General features: G+C 52.1%; 1 protein-coding gene across 1 annotated transcript; it reads left to right on the forward strand.

Annotated features, from left to right (window-relative positions):
• The first annotated feature begins 5147 nt into the window (after positions 1-5147).
• Positions 5148-20294, forward strand: TMEM9B (TMEM9 domain family member B). The gene is made up of 5 exons (XM_047754058.1): positions 5148-5349; positions 7574-7665; positions 11707-11815; positions 14001-14135; positions 19040-20294. Exons 1-5 carry the CDS (start codon positions 5245-5247, stop codon positions 19193-19195), a joined length of 597 nt encoding a protein of 198 aa, XP_047610014.1. The 5' UTR covers positions 5148-5244; the 3' UTR covers positions 19196-20294.
• Positions 20295-20772: the final 478 nt, after the last annotated feature.

Genomic DNA, 20772 nt, shown 5'->3' on the forward strand with positions numbered 1-20772 from the left:
CATATTCTGACATAGTGTTTTATTTCTTTTTTTGCTTTTTTTTTTTTAGGGCCACACTCACAGCGTGTGGAAGTTCCCAGGCTAGGGCTGGAATCGGAGCTGCAGCTGCCAGCCTACACCACAACCACAGCAACACAGATCTGAGCCTTGTCTGCGACCTACACCACAGCTCAGGGCAATGCTGGATGCTTAACCCGCTGAGCGAGGCCAGGGATCGAACCCGTATCCTCATGGATCCGGGTGAGGTTTATTAACCCCGAGCCAAGACGGGAGCTCCATGACACAGTATTTCCCATTCTGTCATTGTGGGAGAAGAGTTGGTTGCGAGCGATTAAATCGATTTCACAAACCACTAATGCATTTGCAACCAGAAGTTTGAAAAATACTTATTACAAGCCGTCTCTGTGTACACTGAGCTTTTAATTATTTTCCAGTGCCTCACTCTTACATATGAATGGACAGCCAAGGATCTCCAGACACTTAAGAGCTTCTGACACAAAAAAGTGGGAGCAAAGACTGAAAAACTCAATGTAGACAATTCAAGACACAAAACATGAAAAATATCCTCAGAGAAATAAGATACTGTATTTCCAGATGGAGCAGATTGCTATTTAAAGGTGTGGGGGGGGAGTTCCTGTCGTGGCTCAGCGGGAGTGAATCTGACTAGTATCCATGAGATTGCAGATTCGATCCCTGGCCTCACTCAGTGGGCTAAGGATCCACCATTGCCATGAGCTGTGGTGTAGGTTGCAGACGCAGCTCAGATGTGGCCCTAAAAAAAAAAGAAAAGAGTTGAAAGATAGAACTCTTTCCCAAAAACAAAAGAGGTAGAAGTGGGGAGGAAATGATGAAATTCTAGGTTAAAACCTGTGTGGTGGGCTTAAAGAATAACCAGGGCCCGTGAAGGAGGGTGGTGGCCCCTGGAGGGTTGCATTTAGTTAGAGAAAGAAACAGATAGGCTACCTGATGTATTTGAATGTACTAAGAGGACAGTTTCAGATAAATTAATTATAGATACTTGAATGCTAAATAGTTTAAAAAAAACATGGGAAAAGAGGCAATGGCTAAGTTCAATCAAAAGAAATGAAATCATATTATGCTAATTGGATCAACTGTGAGTAATATGTACACAGTCATTACAATATAAGGAATAGTGATTTATGCAAGATGATATAGCTAGATTGAGGGATAGAGAATGGAGAAGAAGTACGTTTGTTTAGGAGAGGCCATTGGAGTATAGATGCATAGTTTATTTACTGTAGCAAGAAGTAAAATAATAGCCCAAATTGAAATTCAAAAACTAGTAATAGAAGCATGCTATTTGGAAATATAGAGATAAATCCCTGAAAAGATATAGCTACAAGATAAGAAAAAAGTCGTTTCTGGGGAGTAGAAATCCACAGAGGATGGGGGCTGGGCTAGGGTCTGCTGGGAAATACCATTTGACTTTAAAATGTACTGTATTGGCAAAAATAAAAATACAAGTAATATGTTTATTTGAAAACCTTAGCAACCAGAGAGGAGGAACTTGGGTATTGCAAGATACCAGACACTGGGAAATCAAGAATACTGATTTTGCACCCCTCTGAAGAAAACTTTTAAAATTCTCGCTGCTTTGGCACTAACCCTTGTGCTGCTTTGTTGTTTTCCTGGACTCTGGTAACTTGGCAGCTGTTGCTGACAACCAGAATCTCTAGGAACAGAAAGATCGTGTTCCGGCCTCATACATCATTCTTACCACGGCGGGAGCCAGCGCACGACGGCCTGTCCTGCGTGGCTTTCCAGACGGTGGGGGCGGAAAGTCTCACTGACAGGGCTGAGTAGGAGGGAGCCCCTTGGCGATGCCCACGGGAAGGGAGAAGGCTTGTAGGAGACATTTCCAGGGTGTGCTCAGAAAGAACTGGAGGACCATCTGGGGACACAGTCCAAGGAGACCGTCCCCGAGGCGTCCACGAGTCCATGTGTGGCCTGGGAACGTGCTGAGCAGGTCGGAGGGGAGGACGCGGCGAACTACGGTAGGAGCATCCAGGGAACTGTTTGATGTCTGGGCCCTGGAGCGGCACGGGGGTGAGGGGACTGCAGACGGAGCTGGCAGAACCCCGCCCTGGACACGTTTGTCCCAGATGCATACATTGTCACTTCTGTTTCCTCACCTTCTGACTTCCACACACACTTAAATTTAGAGAAGACGCTTCTTATTCTCCGGACCGTCCCCCACCAGGGAGCTTTTCAGGCCTTACAGAAAAGTGAGAGGTGGGCAGGTGTACCTGGACCTGTCGCTCCGTACGTGGAATGGAGGAGGGACGCTCAGTCACAAGGAAGCCGGGGAAAGAGGAGGTCACTCTGTGCCATTCTCGCCTGTACACAGAACGCTGGTGTGACCCGAAAGTCTAGGAAGACTCAGGTCAGAAACCTCTCCTCTCTTGCCTTCTACGGTGCTCAAATCCCGTCTACACTTTTTTTTCTTTTTATAGCTTCACCTGAGGCACATGGACGTTCCCAGGCTAGCGGCTGGATTGGAGCTCCAGCTGCCAGCCTACACCACAGCCACAGAAACACTGGATCCTTAGTCACTCAGTGAGGCCCGGGATTGAACTTGAAGCCTCACGAAGACTATGGCAGGTCGTTAACCCACTAAGCCACAATAGGAACGTCCTATTTGCGTTTCTTTGGGCATCTCAGCATCGCCCTCTGATGGTCAAAAAGAAATGAAGTAGGCATCCAAGCAGGTACCTGATTCTTGGGGACTGACCAGAGGAGCCTCTCCCGTTCCTTTTCTCTTTTCTGGGTCCCCGCCAACATTAATTAGTTTTTACTCTATCGCAGTCTCCAGGTAAGGAGCTAATAACACCCCTGCCCTCAAAGAGTTGCCGCAATTTTGGTAGAGGTTAGGAATCTAGAGGCAGATGTGAACACATAATTTTATCATACTGGGTTACGTTAGGAAAGAAATATGCCCAGACACAGGAAGGCTGCTGGTTTAGGGTCCCCTGACCCAAGAGGAGAAGGAGGAATTACCAGGGCACGGGCAGGCAGAACAAGAACTGGCCCCTCCAGTCCCACGTGTCACCTGGAATTACATGCATTGTTTGGTGCCCTATCCCCCCACGCTCCAAACCCTTGGCTCTAGTTCTGCCATTTCATCCCTGCCACCCTTCTCACCCAGGCCGGGCTGCCAGCCATCTCACAGTCACATTCACTCGTGGCAGCCATACCCTGTATTCCAGAATATCTGTGCCTAATACAGATACATTTTCTAGTAGGTACATTTCAGGAGTAAAAAGAAACAAGTGAAATTATTTTAATAACATTTTAACCCAAAGTATCCAAAATATTTCAACCTTAATATAAAAATATTGAGATATTTTGTTTTTCATAGTAAATCTTGAAATCCAATGTATATTTTATTCTTATAGCTTATCTCCACTTAGACCAGTCACACTTCAAGTGCTCAGCTGCCACATGTGCCTAGTGGCTCCAGTGTCAGAGAGCGTACCCCTAAAACTCTGCCCGGACTGAGTGCACTTGGGGAGGCATTGCTATCCCTCTGCTCCAGGTCGCTGAACCCCAGCCAAGGCCCCGAGAACAATGTTGAAAAGGAAGGGATGGCTGAGGAGATTTCTGCCCAAGAGGCAGTGCTCTCTTCAGAGGCCAGACCTGGACAGCTCTCCCACAATCCTCCCAGACTTGCTGATGAGACAGCTTTTAGCAGCCACTAAGGCACAAGGGCATCCTGGTCAGGCACATGGGACCCCGGTGTCTCCAGATTGTCCTCTGGCCAGCAGGACACCCCCTAAGAAAGCTCGGTAATTCCTGTGCAGCATCTTCCAGGAGGGGCCTTGGTGAGAGGTCATCTAGCCCTGCCACTTCGGTTCTGCTTGGGACCGGGGGCCCCTGCCATTTGGGGGTAAAAGGGGCTCAATGTACGTGGCGTCACATCAGATGTCTTCTTGTGTTGGAGTCTGGCGTCAGCAGGAATCCCGTAGGAGAAAAGTACTGAGAAAATTCTGTTAATTAAAACACTTCCACAAATTAAGAAAAGACCACTTTTAAGTTCTGTTTAGAGAAAGAAATACGGGTATTTCATGAAAGCAGAATTTGAAATCCATAGACAAGCGTTCAATCCTCTCATGTTAAGTCAAGAATCAGGAACCCAGAAATGGAAAGTGCTTGGACCAAGGTCACTCGCCGAACCCTCACGGGCTGTGATAAGCCCCTGCGTCCTGTCGCCACCCACACTGTCTCTGCTAACGGCAACTATTTTAATTGGAGCCACGGTGCCATCCCCAGGGTTCTCCTAAGTTACCTGCTCTGGGAAAGACCAGGTCAGCGAGCCCTCAGTTCGGACTTAGGGGCCAGCCGCCCAGAAGAGGCTTGGAGGGCAGCGACCCCCACCTCCTGGAACCCTGGGCGGAGGGGGCTACTGGGGGTTCTTGGGCCGGCTCCACACCTCCCGCATCCCGGCCTGCCTCGGCCCAGCCTCTCCGCCGTCACCCGCATCTTGGCGGCCGGCTCGGCCTAGACGGTCAGCCCCCAGCGGAAGGCGAGCGGGGAGCCCCAACCGAGGCCGCAGCCGCCAAGGCAGCGCCCAAATTGTTAGACGCCTGGGGGGAGCAGTGTCCGAGGGGCGGGCAGGCGGCGGGTCGGTGCCCAAAGCGCCGTAGAGGACGCCCCCCGTCAGGGCGGGGGGCGCTTGCGGGAAGGGACGGCTCGGCCAGTCCCGCGCCCGCCCGCCCCCGCGGGCCGGACGAGCCGCCTCTCAGCGGTTCCTGCCTCGGCTCCCGCCGGCCTCCGGGGCGGAAGCCCAGCGCTCGGGCCTCCCGGGGGCTTATCTGACGGCGCGCGTTTGCTGGGGCGCCGGCGCCTCCCGGGGGCGCTGGGGCCCTTGTCTGGCACCCCGGGCTTGCTGGGGGGTCTCCCCGGCGCCGGCGGGCCGCGGCCGCGCTGCTTCTGCGCCGGCGAAGAAGCCCGAGGGCCTCAGAGCGCCGCGGGGCCCGGCCGCCCGCAGAGACGCCGCCTCGGCTCCCGGGCCCGAGCGCAGGCCCGGCCGGCGCCGCCACCGCGCAGCCGCCCGGCCTCCGCCCCGGGAACCGTTTCCGGGGTGAAGGCTTCTGGCGGCTGACCCGGCGCGGCCCGTGACGCCAGGGCCCCGACGGAAGTGCGGGCGGAGGAGCCCGAGCCGGAGCCCGACCGGGAGCAGGGCTCGGGGGCTCCGGGCTGCGGGGACGGCCGGGCCCGGCCGCGATGGCGCCCCTGCGGGCCGGCCTGCTCCGTCTCGGCTCCACGCTCGGCCTGTCCTGCCTGGCGCTCTCCGTGCTGCTGCCCCTGCAGCTGTCAGACGCCGCCAAGGTGAGTCCCGCGCGGGCGCCGCCCCGACCCAGCGCCTCCTGCCTGCGGCCTCGTCCGCCTGCGCCCCGGGCCTGAGCGCCCCCCCCGCCCCGCCCAGCCTCGCCGCCCTGACCGCGGCCCCCTCCCCCGGCCTCCCGGCCTGGCAGCCCGGCCCCCCATCCGCCTGACAGCCTTGCCCCCCCCACTCCCGCCCTGACAGCCCCCCCCCCGCCGCCCTGACAGCACCTCCCAGCCTCGCCGCCCTGACAGCCCCCCCTTCACCGCCCTGACAGCCCCCCCTGCCGCCCTGACAGCACCCCCTTCGCCGCCCTGACAGCACCTCCCAGCCTCGCCGCCCTGACAGCCCCCCCCGCCGCCTTGACAGCTTTGACGCCCCTTCGCGGCCCTGACAGCCCCCCCATAACCCCCGCGGTCCCACCCGCCTGTCTGACGCCGCCCCCGCTCCGCCCGCACACCTTTGGCAGCCGCGCCCTTCCCGGCCGCCAGCAACACTGCGAAGCCTCCAGCCTCCCAGTCCGAGAGCCTTTCACCGGCCCCGGCCCAGCTCCCGCAGGCTGCCAGGCTGCCGCGGCCCCCCCTGCTGCCTCCCCTGCCCCTTCCCCGACTCAGAATGACAGCCCCCCCACACACACACACAGGTGCCTCCCCGCTTAGGCGCCACCGCCTCTCAAGTCAACCCTGAGCAGGTGCCCTTCCCGCTTCAGCCGCGGCAGCCGGGCTTTCTCAGCAGGACCTGTGGCGTCTCTCACCCGCCGCCGCCGCCGGGGAGCCTGGCCCCTTTCTTGCCGTCTCTCTTCGGGATAATTTAGTGGGGAAAGGAGGAGCCACAATCAGGAGGGAAGCGGTTCGTGGCTCCCCCACCTGCTCCATTTCCAGGCCCACACCCACCCGAGCCCTGCCCGCCCCCTCGAAGAGCTAGCTCCTTGCTGGGCAAACAATGACATTTGCATTTTTAAAACGTCAGCGCTTGTTAAATGGGTGACATGCTTCTGTGTCGGGGCTGGGAGAGATGGCCGCGGCTTAGGGAAGGGTGGTTAGGGTTCTTTTTCACTGACGTGTAGTTGAAGTGCCGGGTCAGTGTCAAGGGTACGGCAGAGTGACTCAGTTAGATATGTGTGTTCTTTTTCAGATTATTTTCTTTTACGGATTATTACAAGATACGGAGTGTAGTTAGTTGCCTTGCTGTTTAGTTCAGCACTTTCGAAATCTTCCCTACCTCCCACCAGAAACAAAGGCAGCAGCAAGTCTCCTGACTTGCAAACCATTGCTGGCCCCCTCGGCAGAGATCCCCGGTCCCTTTTAAGCGGTGTATTGTAACCAGGTATTGGTCAGTCTCCTTTCCCGGGCGTGTCCTAATGACCCGCAGGAACCACATCTTGGGCTTATCAGAATCCAGCTCATTGAGCGCCCTCTGGCACAGGACAGATGCTCACTGCTAGTGGCTGAATGAGTGAATGAGTTATCAACACCTCTGCCAGGCTAAGGCCGTATGGGGCGCTTGGGCCTGGTCCTCTGGAGACTCAGGAGCCACCGCCTTCCCAGACGGATGCCCCTTTGCTGAGGAGGCACCTCCGCCTCCCGCTACTCACAGGTTTAGTGACCGCTTCCTCCACCTCGGGAAACTGCTGTCTCGGACGTTGTCCTCTCTGACCCCAGGGCTGGAAGCCAGGTTCCAGCTGCTCTTCCACACGTACTTCCTTTCCGACCGTAGCAGAGAGAGCCCTCGAAAACCTCCTCCCTCTGGAGGCCCCTGGCTCACCCCGTCTTAGCCACATCAGTGCCTTTCTACCAAAGGGTGGAAGGGCGGGGGCGGAAGAGCTGTGACTTTGTCTCGTGAGTAGTTTTTAGTTTGCCGTTTCCCCATCCTTCTGTGGTCAGCATTCCTAGCGGAAGGCACAGCTGTCAGGGTACAGCGTCCTTCTCTGGCCGGTACATGGTGATAGTGTTAGCACAATTTGATAGTCTTGGACAAAAGGTGTGATTAATAAGTCGCAGATCATCTACTATGTATTTCAAGTTTAATTTTATGTAATATATAATGATCATTATTAGCATTATTGATGGTCTTTAAAAACTTGTATCTCTCAAAGTTATTTAAAATTTTAAGCGAATGGTTTTAGAACACATGGCAGGGGATGCTTAGCAAAACGTTTATGTTGCAGTTTTTAAAAATACTGATGATATACCGTCAACAAGCTATATTAAGTTTCCATTTTGGTTACAGAACTCCGAAGATGTCCGATGCAAATGTATCTGTCCTCCCTATAAAGAGAATTCTGGTTATATTTATAATAAGAACATATCCCAGAAGGACTGGTAAGTATTCTGGATTACGGAATCACCTGTCACATTTCCTTAACAGTGGTCGTCACTGTTAGTCCTGGCTGTTCACCCACTGTATTGTTTTCTTTTTGAAGTATTTCTTTTTAAGCAAATGTGTTGAATTCCATTTCTTTCTTTCTTCCTCCCTCCCTTTCTTTTCTTTCTTTCTCCGCACCCGGGCATATGGAAGTTTCCAGGCTAGGGGTTGAAACTGAGCTGCAGCTGCCAACCTACACCACAGCCACATCCATGCCAGATCCCAGCTGCATCTGCTACCTACACCACAGCCCAGGGCAATGCCAGATCAGCAAGGCCAGGGATTGAACCCACGTCCTCATGGATACTAGGCAGGTTCGTAACCCTCTGAGCCACAACAGGAACTCCATGAATTATGTTCCTGTTTGACAAAGTGGGAGTGAGGCCCCGAGTGCAGAAAGTAAGCCTAAACAAATGTAGCCAAAATTCCAAGCCCCAGGCAGGCAGGCTTTCTACCTTAGGATGGGGCTGAGTTTGTGGCACCTGAACTACCAATAGCTACCCTTCTGTGTCCCCTTAAATGGTGGTCCTCCCTCCTGCTTCTCCGTGGCAGGTAAGCAAGCCTCATTTATCTGGGTTATGATTTTTACAGCTTGTAGGCCTCGATGATGTGTTGTCAACATAGGAGACTATGTTTAAAACTGTTAAAAGACTCAGGAAGGAGCGGGAATGCGCCATGTGTATCGGAGTTTACCACTTGGTGTGCCAAGAATAGGTTCTAGGTGTGCCAAGTCACTGTTCCCTTGAGGCCTTGGCGCATAATCAGGGAGGCAACGGGCTCCCGACTGGCTGCACAACCACCGGCAGCCTTCTCCGTTGATCCCAGTGGGCTTTACAAATGAGGCCTTTTTCTACACGTGCCGTGAAACAGTCGAGAAGCCGTTCTGTAGCAGGACAGATGGGTTCCTTCCCCTGGACTGGGACGCTTTATGGTTTGTAATGGAAGGTCGCCGGGATTGGCATGGACGAAAAAGAGCTCCAAACGTGCCATCGCGATACACCCGATTTCACAGCCGAGTGGCCCTGGATGTTTGAAAGCAGAATTAAATTCATTCAGTTACAATATCCCAAGCTGACGGAAAAAGAAAAGGCAGCCTTTGAGCGTGTGTAGCTTGTCCGATGCTGCTGCTGCCCTCCCCCCGATAGGCATCCGGGTTCAATCCGATATTTGATAAGCGGGCGCTTCAGACCCTCTTCTGAGCATCTGTGTTGCCCTTTAAATTGTCTCTTATTACAAAGTGATTTAGCTATTCTTAGAGGTTTTGTTTCAGCAAGTTACTTTATGTGAAAAGAAAGCTCAAATGAGGTATTCCTGTAAATTTCTCAAGTGTCTTGAGCACTGACGATCCGTTTCTTCACCTGAACGGCAAGTGACCTCTGTGTTCCAGCTCTCAGCACTCGTCTTTCCACTGAGTTTTTGTTGTTCCGGTGCACAGATACCCATGTGTCATTTGTTCCTGGTTCCTGGTGAGAACAGGGAGCTTCGAGAGTCAGCAGCTGGAACAAGGCTTGCTCTGGGGTTCTTCCTCGCGCTCTCCGCGCCTCCCTCCTGCAGATGCGCCTTTTAGGTTTGGGGGAGTTTCCCAGACGTAGCCGAGGGTTCCTCACCGCCTTTAGGAGGCGGGGCAAGTTGCGACTCGGAGCCGCTGGGGTGCTTTCCCCTTCTCCATTCTGTTCGGTGATGCGCTTTCGTTCCTCACTGACTTTCGCTGAGTAACCAGAGAAAACTTGGGCTTCTCTGGCTGCCGGTGGGTGGGATTGAGGGCGGCTCACGTCCTCCCTCGGCGCTAGGGGGCGGTGTTGCCCGGCTCCTGGAGGGTGGCGTCCGGTCGGTTCTGTGTTTACCGTGACCCGCCAGCGGAGCCACCCTTCCTGCCTCTCCTCTACCTGACGGCTCGCAGGGTCGCCTGGTTGGGACGCGATGTTTGCGCCTCAGGAGAACCCTCGATGCTAACACACTCGCACGTAGAGTCCCAAGTCATTGCTACGTATTGTCACTAGGGCTTCTGATGCTGGAGTTACGTAGGCGATGAGCCTCGTTTTTCTGAGGTTCCAGAGAGAAAGAGGGGGGCCATCCTCGGAAGCAGGAGCCCTGGATTCCGGTCCTTCTGGCTGTTGTGTGCTCTGTGACCTTGCGCAGGAGACGGCAGGGCTGGATGCCCCTGCAATGCCCGTGTTACGCCTGCATCCGGCTGGATGTACTCCTGATCTTCTCTGTGTTTGGCACAAATGTCACACACTTGGATTGTGTGAGCTGTGGGAACGTACTCTTGTTTGAAATTCTGCCCGACTTGCTTTTTCATTACTACCTTTGTTAAAATTAAATCACCCATGAAGGAAAACTGAACTTTTATCATTCATGCCGTGTTGGGTGTTCTTTCCTCTGCCACAGCTCAGAGGGAACAGAGCAAGAACAGGGCAAAGGGAGAGGACCAGCTGGAGTGTTGGGTGCCGCCAGGAGGCGGGTGGCGTGAGGCGGGATTGGCTCTAGCAGAGCTCTTCAGGCAGCCAGAAATGCCGAAGGAGACCGGGCAGAAGGGAAGAAAGTTGCCCAGCAGCTGCGGGAGGACAGGAAAGCTTTGCCTGCTTTGCCGAAGGTGGTCAGAGTAGTGGGCTCTTAACAGCTGGGAGAGTAAGAGTTTATTTATTTTAAATTTTTTGTTACAGTTGATTTACAATGTTGTGCCAGCGTCTGCTGTACAGCATAGTAACCCAGTTATACATACACGGTACACATGTTTTCTCACATTATTCCTCCATCCTGTTCCATCACGAGTGATCAGACTCAGTTTCTTGGGCTCTACAACAGAATCCCGTTGCTTATCCACTCCAAATGCAATAGAATTTAATGTCCTCGAATTGACAGATCTTTTTTCGATAGAATTGCTTTTTCATAAATCGCAAATACATGGCCTGAAAAGTGGGGGGAAAATAAACATCCAACGACAAGAACTTTCAGCCTTTTATTATTTTTTATGTACTGTTTGCAGTTAATCAGTCTTCATTTTAAAATAGTTTTGTTGTCTGAACCCTACTTCTCCATGTTTTTTAAATAGGCTTTTGCTCATTAAAAAAGTGATTGTGGAGTTCCCGTGGTGGCGCAGTGGTTAACGAATCCGACTAGGAACCACCAGGTTGCGGGTTCGGTCCCCGCCCTTGCTCAGTGGGTTAAGGATCCGGCGTTGCCGTGAGCTGTGGTGTAGGTTGCAGACGCGGCTCGGATCCCGCGTTGCTGTGGCTCTGGTGTAGGCTGGAAGCTGTAGCTCCGATTCAACCCCTAGCCTGGGAACCTCCATATGCCGTGGGAGTGGCCCAAGAAATAGCAAAAAGCCAAAGAAAAAAAAAAGTGATTGTTTCTTACTCTGGTGTTCGGTTTTCAGAGTTTCATGATTTACTGGCCGGGAGGTGTGATTAGCCATCCGCCTACCACGCCATGGCGGGGGGACAGTGTCAGTCAGTCGACAGGAGAGGTGCTCTCATGTTTGAACAATGCTCCAGGTCCGTCATTTGAAGCAGTGTTACTGCTAAATGAACAGGTCTGAATATGACTGATCTTCTGCTAAGTAGTTTTCAATCCCGTCTGGGATCTTTCAGGTACATTTTTAACTATAAATGTAGCACTTTTTTTTTTTTTTTGGCTGCCTACCCCCCAGCACATGGATGTTCCCAGGCCAGGGACTGAACCTCTATCACAGCAGCAACCCGGATCAGTGCAGTGACAACACTGGATACTTAGTCCATGGTACCACAAGGGAACTCCTAAGTACAGCACTTTTGTAAACAGTTTGCTGGACACGGGTCTTTATGGTTTCTTAGACCAGTAAATCTCACCCAGTTGCTGATTACTGAGAGGAAATGACTTCAGTCCCCTACTCATTGTGTGTTCTGTGTATTCTTTCACTGGGTGATTTCAGGCGTATTCTGGATTTCAGGACAGGCTCTGTCAGTGTAGGTAGAAAGTCCACCTGGGTTTAGGCGGAATGTTCTGTCTCGTTTCAGTGACTGCCTTCATGTCGTGGATCCCATGCCTGTGCGGGGGCCAGACGTAGAAGCATACTGTCTACGCTGCGAGTGCAAGTACGAGGAGAGAAGCTCCGTTACCATCAAGGTAAAAAGATATTCCATCTGCTTCTGGAACAGATCTTGATGGTGTCTAGACAGGAGGAAAATTTGGGGCTCTTCCGCCTTCTTCCCCACCACCATCCCCCATCTCCTCCCTCGTCCCCAGCCCCCCCCCCCAAAAGGATCACGGCCCGCTCTCTGTCGGCCTCCCCGAGATGCTCTGCGGGTTTGTGAGGCTGCCTCGCACAGGCGTGACAAGTGACACGGCCTGAGAACGCGCTGCGTGTGCTGAGCGTTTCCCAGAAAGCTAGTCCGGCTTCTCTGAGGGCCACGCGGGCCAGAGCTGAGTGACCTGACCTCTCTTCCAGCCCCTCCACCTCCACACAAAGGGCTCCCTCTGGCGACCTTCTCCCTCCTGTTGCAGATGGAGTGGCGACCACCGTCACGGCACCTGGGCCGTCTGATGAGTCCGCTTACTTTTAGGTGGGGGCGGACAGTTCTTCTCCTTCATTTGTTTTGGCTGCGCCAGTGGCACGAGGAAGTTCCCAGCCAGGGATCAAACCCACATGCCGCAGCAGTGACCTGAGCTGCTGCAGTGACGACGCCAGATCCCAACCACTGTACCACAAGGGAACTCCCTCTCCCCAGTCTTTTTCACATGGAGCCTCCCATTCCTGGCCCCCCCAAAGGCCTCTCTGGGGTGGGGAGCCGCACCGGTTACCAGGGTTGCTGTTGTGACAGAGCCCGCAGGGGCGCCTGCTCCAGCGCGGTGTTCTCCTGGGAGAAAGCATCACTCTACCGTTGAATTTTTAAGCACATTTCATGTATAATGTACACACCCCAAATGTGACTCATTGTAAGTGTACAGCTCTATAAAATTTAGCAGATTTTAAGCCTTGTAAAAATTATCTTTTAGGACATCCCTGTTATCCCCCAGAGACCCCTCAAGCCTGTTTGTAAGGCTCCCTTCTCTGCCCCAGCTCTTGACCGACCCTCATGCTGTGTGTGTCGCAGATCTGGACGCTTCGCGTAAGCAGACTCACGCGGCGCGTGGTCTTCCCTGGCTGGTTTCTTTCACGGAGCTTCACGGTTTTGAGGTCTCCTCCTGCTGTAGCAGGTGTCCGTACCCCATGTTTTCTTTTTCTTTTTTTTTTGTCTTTTTGTCTTTTGTTGTTGTTGTTGTTGCTATTTCTTGGGCCGCTCCCGCGGCATATGGAGGTTCCCAGGCTAGGGGTCCAATCGGAGCTGCAGCCACCGGCCTACGCCAGAGCCACAGCAACGCGGGATCCGAGCCGCGTCTGCAACCTACACCACAGCTCACGGCAACGCCGGATCCTTAACCCACTGAGCAAGGGCGGGGACCGAACCCGCAACCTGGTGGTTCCTAGTCGGATTCGTTAACCACTGCGCCACCACGGGAACTCCCCCCATGTTTTCTTATTCCCGAGCAGCTTTTGTTTGTCCATTCATCGGTGGATGGATGTTTGGATTTTTTCCAGATTTTCACTCTCATGAGCCATGCTGTCATGAGTATCTGCGTGCATGTCTTTGTGTGGATATGTTTTCCTTTCTCTGGGGCAGATTCCGCAGAGAGGTGAGTGTGTTTACTTGTTGAGAGGCTGCCAGACTGTTTTCTAAAGTAGCTGCGCCTTTTACATCCTCGCCAGCAGCAGATGGGGCTCCGTCTCGCCACACCCTCGCTAACGTGTGGTGCTGCCTGTCTTCACTCGCGGGCGTTGCAGTGGGTGTCGCGCTGCACTGCCTGACGCCACGTGAATTAAGATCTCAAGAAAAGCATTTGCCTAAAATGTACTTTTATGTATAAATTGATCTGAAACAGACCTCTCTTGAAATTCACCTGAACGGCATTGTCTGTTTGGGTTCGTCACGAAAGTGGGCTTGACATCAGCATTGCTGACCCCGGGACACTGTATTCCGGTGGGAAAGGAAACTGCTCTACTAGCAGTGGTGGCAAATGACGAGCAGTAGGTGAAGCTGGAATTCTGAAGCCTCGTGAAAAGATCCCGAAGACAAAATGCCTTCTTTCCTCCTTTTCTGTACATAATACTTGGGTGAAGAGTTGCGTTGGTTGCTTACGTTGGAATCCGGGTTGTACTGAAATCCTGCCTACTTAACACACAGGTCAGCCTTCGCTGCGGCTCCAGTGTCATCACACAAACTTCCAAGTTCTTGGCTTGAAAGAGACGTAACTTGTTTGCAATTTCCTCCAGGTTACCATTATAATTTACCTCTCCATTCTGGGCCTTCTGCTTCTGTACATGGTGTATCTTACTCTGGTGGAGCCCATACTGAAGAGGCGTCTGTTTGGCCACTCTCAGCTGATGCAGAGCGACGACGACGTTGGGGTGAGTTCCCAGCACACCCTAGCCGCTCAGGGCCAGTCTTTTGATCCCATGATGTACAGTGCAGGTGAAGCATCCTCAGCGAGAGGAGCTAAAGGCAGTTCCGGTATCAGCGTGTGTCTCTCTATGAGGAAATTGCTCTGTAAAGCTGTACACACGGTGGTTTAAACGGGTCCTTGGGGAGCCAGCTGCACACAGCTTAGCCTTCCAGGACCAAGGGTGCAGTTTTCATGGCCTTTTCTGTTTACGCTGAAAAGCATCACCCAGTATGTTCAAAGGCAGAGGCTTTAGTGAAGGGAAGCATGAAAACCATGATGGTTTTACTTAACGAAATGCAGCTTGATAACCTGCTGAAATTTTGTATTTCCTTGTTTCCCCTTTAAAAAAAAAAAAAAAGCCTGTGATCCTTAACACTAGAGAAAAACGAAAGCAGCACTCCTGCTTCTCTTCTTTAAAACACATTCCTATTGTACATATAGTTGGGATAATCAGAGTATAAACTGATTCGGGGCCTCCATTTTTGTGTGAATATTACTTCATTCAAAAATGTCTAGAAATCAACAGAGTCCTCAAATTTATGATTCCATGTGGCTTGGCGATTATACTGTTTTATCATGATCCTGTTTGGCTTTGTTTCCAGATTTTCCACTATTTCATTATTGTATACATACTCTTTTTAGAAATTAGTTTTTATTTTGGATTCATTTGTTGGACTGTGTTCTTTAAAAGAGATAAAATTCAGTAGCTTTTCAAGAATCAATTCCAAAAGCCAAGTCCAGGGTGAACCCTTGCCAACGCAGTCCGAAGTCGTTTCACTCTGGGATGGCAGGGGGACCTGCTGGTAAAGGATGAGAAAGGGCCCGTGCCTGGATAGCTAAGTCTTAGCCACCAACAGAGTCTGCCTGTCTCCTGTGAATACTCACTCGAGCAAGATTTCGTTTCTGTTTGGTCGAGAACTTTCACAGAAGCACCTGTCTGCTCTTTTCCCCTTGCGTCCTTTGCCACGTCAGCCAGCACCTGAGCAGTGGCTTTGCCGCGTCAGGCCCTGTGCTGAGTGTGAGCAGTGGCTTTGCCGAGTCAGGCCCTGTGCTGAGTGTGAGCAGTGGCTTTGCCGCGTCAGGCCCTGTGCTGAGTGTGAGCAGTGGCTTTGCCGCGTCAGGCCCTGTGCTGAGTGTGAGCAGTGGCTTTGCCGCGTCAGGCCCTGTGCTGAGTCCCGGGGGAAAGAGACGTGTGAAGGAGGTGCCTGATAGTGTTTCCACCTTTTATGTTTAATCATACGAGAAATGCTGATTTGATTGTGAAGATGCCGGGAGAGAAGGGATAGGCTGGGAGAGAAGGGTCAAGACTGGAGCTCGGATGAGACCCCAGACCAGGCCCAGGGGGGCTGATGGGGCGGGAGGACCGGAAGCCTGTGCGCTGGAAGCAGAAGCGTCTCGAGTGCTGTCCCATCTGGGTTTTCACGCCCATGTGACATTTTCTGTTGCCCTTTGGGTCAGATGCTTCTCTGTGAGGGTGTCCTGGTCACCTATGATATGCAGTAGCACCCCTGCCCTCTCCCTCCCGGATGCCAGGGTCACACTGCATTGCAGTCACGACGGTCAGAGGTGTCCACACACACTGCCAAACGCACCTGGGGGCCAGAGTCCCCCTCGGCGGAGGAGTTCCCACTGAGGCTCAGCGGGTTAAGAAGGTGATGTTGTCTCTGGGAGGATGCGGGTTTGACCCCTGGCCCCACTCAGTGCGTTAGGATCTGGCGTGGCCACAGCTGCAGCTCAGCGTCAACCCCTGACGCGGGAGCGTCCTTCTGCTGCAGGTGTGGGCCATAAAAAAGAAGAAAAACCTAGTTGAGAACTACTAACATATGAAAATGCCAAGTATCAAAAGCCACGTAAACCATTTCATTATGGGCACATAGACAGTCTCACTTAACCTGCCTTCCTTATAGCCTTAAATATCTGGTTCCCGATTTTTGGAACAGACAATATTAACGTAGTACCCCGAGCATGAAAGAAGAGGATGCACACATGTGTCGATGAAGACGTGTAGGAAGGCCTCTGATGGTAGGGTCACTGCTCAGTCACCACTTTGTTCCCCGGGACGGAGGCCGTGTGTACACGGACCGCGGGAGAGCATCCTCTCCGAATGGCCGGGCTGGCTCTGGGCTGTCCGTTCAGTTGATTCTGAGCAAAGAGGGGCTTTCTGACCAGGCAGCGAATTTATGGTAACAGCTCTGTACAAAAAGAAGTTAAATTTAAATTCCTACAATTGTTCTCATCTGAGATGAGAGTGCTTTACTCTTTAAGCGCTGTGAAACACGGGCTTTTGTTAAACTCTCAGTTGAATTCTGTTTTGATGTCTTTCCACTTTTGTTTGATGAAAAGCATTTTCCCAGTGAGCTTTCTCCTGTTTCTTTTCAGCCTAAAGAAATTTCTTTAGCGTTTTTTGTAAAGCTGGTCTGGCAGTGCTGACTTTTTAGCTTTTGCTTGTCTGTAAAGCTTTTGATTTCTCCTTCAAGTCTGAACGAGAGCCTGGCTGGGAGAAGATTCTTGGTTGTAGGGCCTTCCCTCTCATCACTTTAAATATGCTGTGCCTCGCGTCTGGCCTGTACAGTTTCTCCTCAAAGAGCAGCTGATGACGTTATGCGAGCCCCTTGTGCGTCACTTGTTGCTTTTCCGATTTCCATCTTTACCTGTTGTCGTTTTGACTGCAGTGGGTCTGGGTGTGCTCCTCTGTGGCGTCATCCTCCTGGAACTTTCTGCTCTTCTGCACTTGTCTGTGCTTCCTTTTCCCAGGGTAGGGAAGTCGTCAGCTGTTACCTCTTCAGATACTTTCTCTTCCTCTCTCTCTCCTCCTCCTGGGGCCCCTAGAATGTTAGTTAGTGTGCTTGGTGGGGAGCATTTTAAACCAAATGATAGTTAGCAGCACAAATAGTTAAGGAGCTTATTACCGCAACTAGTCACCATGTTTACTCTCTCGTGTATCCATGACACGTCATTGCTGTTACCAAAGCATTGCATTAAAACATGTGTATTTATTGTAGTTTTATCAGGTATAAAAAGAACAAACCCCTTAGACAAAGACAAGAGTCAGGTTTTATATAAAGGGTAAATCTCGACTTGCGTCTCAGCATCCAGGACCACGAGCAGCTAGTTCAGTCTTGTTCTGATAGATGGAGGCGAGACCAAAAGGATTGGCTGGTTTGTTTGGCCTTTAAATCTGCTCCCTAAGAAGAGGTCCCCCCCCCCCCCGAAGAGTAGCTGACAGGACCATGCCGTTGAGCCGCACTCTGCTGATGCAGCGCTCCTTCTCCCCAGTCTTGTTTATGTCAAAACAAACCAATGGTGATAATGTTTTATACACAAGTTCACTGAAGCCCTGTGCGTGTAAGTGTCATCGTGATCCACCCGAGCGAAATCGGTGTGTTGAGAAGATGTGACACCAGGTCAAGGTGAGGGGAGCAGAGACTTGTGTTCGTCCTCATCCATCGGGTGACCTTGGATGAGTGTCTCTCCGCGTGGGGAACGCAGTCATCCGGCGACAGCAGCCACCCTCCTCTTTCCTCATCTCTCACATCTTTGAAACCCTTTGAACTTCGTGGAATAGTTTGTTATTCCACTTGCAGTTAAAAAAATGAGTGAGGTTTGAGTGAGACGTTACCTAAATTAAGCGAAAAGATGAAGCACTTCTGGCAAAGAAGGCAGGGACAGAGTCCTCGCGGAGAACTCCTTGATGTCGTTGACATGGTGATGCCGCATGAAGACGCTGCTGTGAAAAGACCAGGTGTCCTCACGCTGTTTATGGTTCCACGTGTAGCTTTCTGCGGACATGCCGCCTCCCGCCCTGGGTGTAACAGCTCGCAGACGTGCCCGGCAAGGCCGTGGTGTTCTTTCCAAGAGGCGAAGTTTGGTACGAGGTCCGACTGGTGACTTGTATCCCATGTTGGAACATTCAGCAGCTTTGCGGTTACGAGGTTCAGGAAAAAGAGGGCAAGGAAAAGGCCAACACGAGCAGCAAATCGGTATTGAGCTGCCTTTTGTCCTTTAGGCAGCTGTGTTTCTCTCTTCCTCACAGAGAGGTCAGCCCAGTCGTGTCCTCTGTGTTGACTACAAACAGCGGGGCATCGGTTTACTCTGACCAGGAGAGGCTGGCTTTCTACACAGACGCCCCGGTGGCCCTTCAGCTGCCTCTTTGCTGAGGTGGCAGCTCACACGGAAGCCACCGTGTGCTCGGCCCCGGGGCGCCAGGTTCCACCAAGTGGAAACGCAGAAGCAGTGACTCCTGACCCCCTTGGTCGTGGGGGCTGAAGCACCTGCGCCTTCTCTTTTCAGTACAGACTAGGGAAGCAAGACAGGTTTGGTTTAAGTGTGGGAGGCACAGGAAGAGGTTAAAACCAACCAGGGCAGGACCCAGTCAACGTCTCTCCCGAGATGAATGTGGCCCCAAGCTGGCAAGGAACAGTTCTAGCATAATGGGAGTCAGAAAATCAAAAGACAGGTCTTGCCTCTGCCACGGCTTAGCTGCGTGGACTGAATAAAGCAAGGAGAAGCCTCCTCTCTGTGTCTCTAACATGGAGATATGACCATACATGCACGTGGATTTTCTTACCTGACGCATCAAGAAGGGCTTCCATTTAACGTAACTGACCACGGGCTCTGTCTGGGGCCCTGCTCCTTGAGGGACGTGTCTTGGGAGATGGCACTTAGTTCCCCTGAACCACCTGTTTCAGTAGTTGCGTCCCCCTGCTTTTGGCAGTCGAGTGCCTGCGAGTGTTTGGGCCAATGAGACGGTCTGTTGTTTGGCGAGTCCCCCCTCCACGCCGGATCCTCGTGTCTGTCTGTCTGTCTGTCTGTCTGTGTGTGTTTTACATGGACCATACCGTCTGATGTTCTCCCCTGCTGGACTTTCAGGATCACCAGCCTTTTGCAAATGCCCACGACGTGCTGGCCCGCTCCCGCAGCCGAGCCAACGTGCTGAACAAGGTGGAGTACGCCCAGCAGCGCTGGAAGCTTCAGGTTCAAGAGCAGCGAAAATCCGTCTTCGACCGTCACGTTGTCCTCAGCTAAGTGGGAACCGCGTTCAAGGCGACTGGAAGAAATGCGGCAGACGGTGGGGAAAAGCTGACTGCGTTTCCCGGGCTTTCGTTTTCATACCCTATTGATTTCACCAGCTCTTGCTGGAAAATTCAAAACTGGAAACAAAACCATGCGTGGTCATTTCTTTTCTCGTTCATGTATTGCTGGAGACATTTGAAAAGCACACACCTCAGACAGAGTCGGCCAACAGGCCTTTCGCATCCGTGACTCCTTCTCATAATCTGCCTGCAAATCATCTTGACGCCCTTAACCTGGAAAAAGCACTCTCTTTTTGACCACAAAGTTTTAACTTGGTTTTCAAGATAATTTTCAGGCGGAGTCTTTGTGCGGTGTCTCTGGGTTTGGTTTTTGGCAGGGGAGGGAGGGGTGTGTGGGACATGCTGACCGTAACTTTTCTCAAGACGCTTTACTGAACAAACTTTTGTAAGTAGACGTTGCCTTTGTTTCCAAGTTTCGCCTGCATCTCGCGGCGGAGCGAGCCTGCTCCAAGCCCCAACTCACCCGTCGGAGTTGTGCGCTGTGCTAGCTGGACGTCTGGTTGGCTGGGCTGCACCGCATGCTAAACTGGATCTGAAATGCCTGGTGGCTTTTCGCAAGATGCAGATTTTCTTTAGACTGCGGTGTCTGATGCAGTGCATCCTGGGACAAACTGGCCGTTTGCTGGTTTACTTTAATGACCAGTCTCGGTTGTGATCGGTCTCGTCTTCCTCTGGTATCTTTAAGGGTGAATCCCAGGGACTTGGACGCTTGCAATAAAGACATGTTCCTTTAAGCCCGAGCCTCTCCGAATTGAAGACACACGCCTACTTGTCAGCATCCCAGTCAGGCTGGGAGGCGGCTCCTTGAGCCCCAGTGTGTGCAGCTCTGATGGAGAACTGGAGTCCTGGCTGCCCCCTCGGGGAAAAGGTGTAACAGTTAGTGAATAACTGGCTTTCTCTCCCCATGTCCTCTTTGAAATGTAACAGTGAAAATGATTTTTGAAACGCCTATATCAATGTATCTGTGTCCTCTAGCTTTTCTCTCCTCCCTCTCTGGCTGTATAATGAACTCGAAGATGCAAGGACAATTAGCACCCTATTGTAAGACTATTTTTTTTTTGTCTTTTTGCCTTTTCTAGGGCCGCTCCTGTGGCACATGGAGGTTCCCAGGCCAGGGGTCCAATCGGAGCTGCAGCCGCCGGCCTACGCCAGAGCCACAGCAACGCAAGATCCGAGCCGCGTCTGCAACCTATACCACAGCTCACAGCAACGCCGGATCCTTAACCCACTGAGCAAGGGCAGGGACCGAACCCGCAACCTCATGGTTCCTAGTCGGATTCGTTAACCACTGCGCCACGACGGGAAGTCCAGGACTACCATTATTTTATACTAGTCTAGTCATAAAACATTGGTGCTAAATTACATCTGCATTGGGTGGGAAGGAAGAAAGAAAGGGAGGGGGAGAAAATGTATTGGTACTTAGGTCTCTGAAAGAATACTAATGTTTTGATAAATTGAGAGATTTGAAAAAGCATGAAGGAGTGCTCGTTCTAAGAAATTCTTGGCAAA

The sequence above is a fragment of the Phacochoerus africanus genome, chromosome 11, assembly GCF_016906955.1.
Source record: "Phacochoerus africanus isolate WHEZ1 chromosome 11, ROS_Pafr_v1, whole genome shotgun sequence".
Lineage (NCBI taxonomy): Eukaryota > Metazoa > Chordata > Mammalia > Artiodactyla > Suidae > Phacochoerus > Phacochoerus africanus.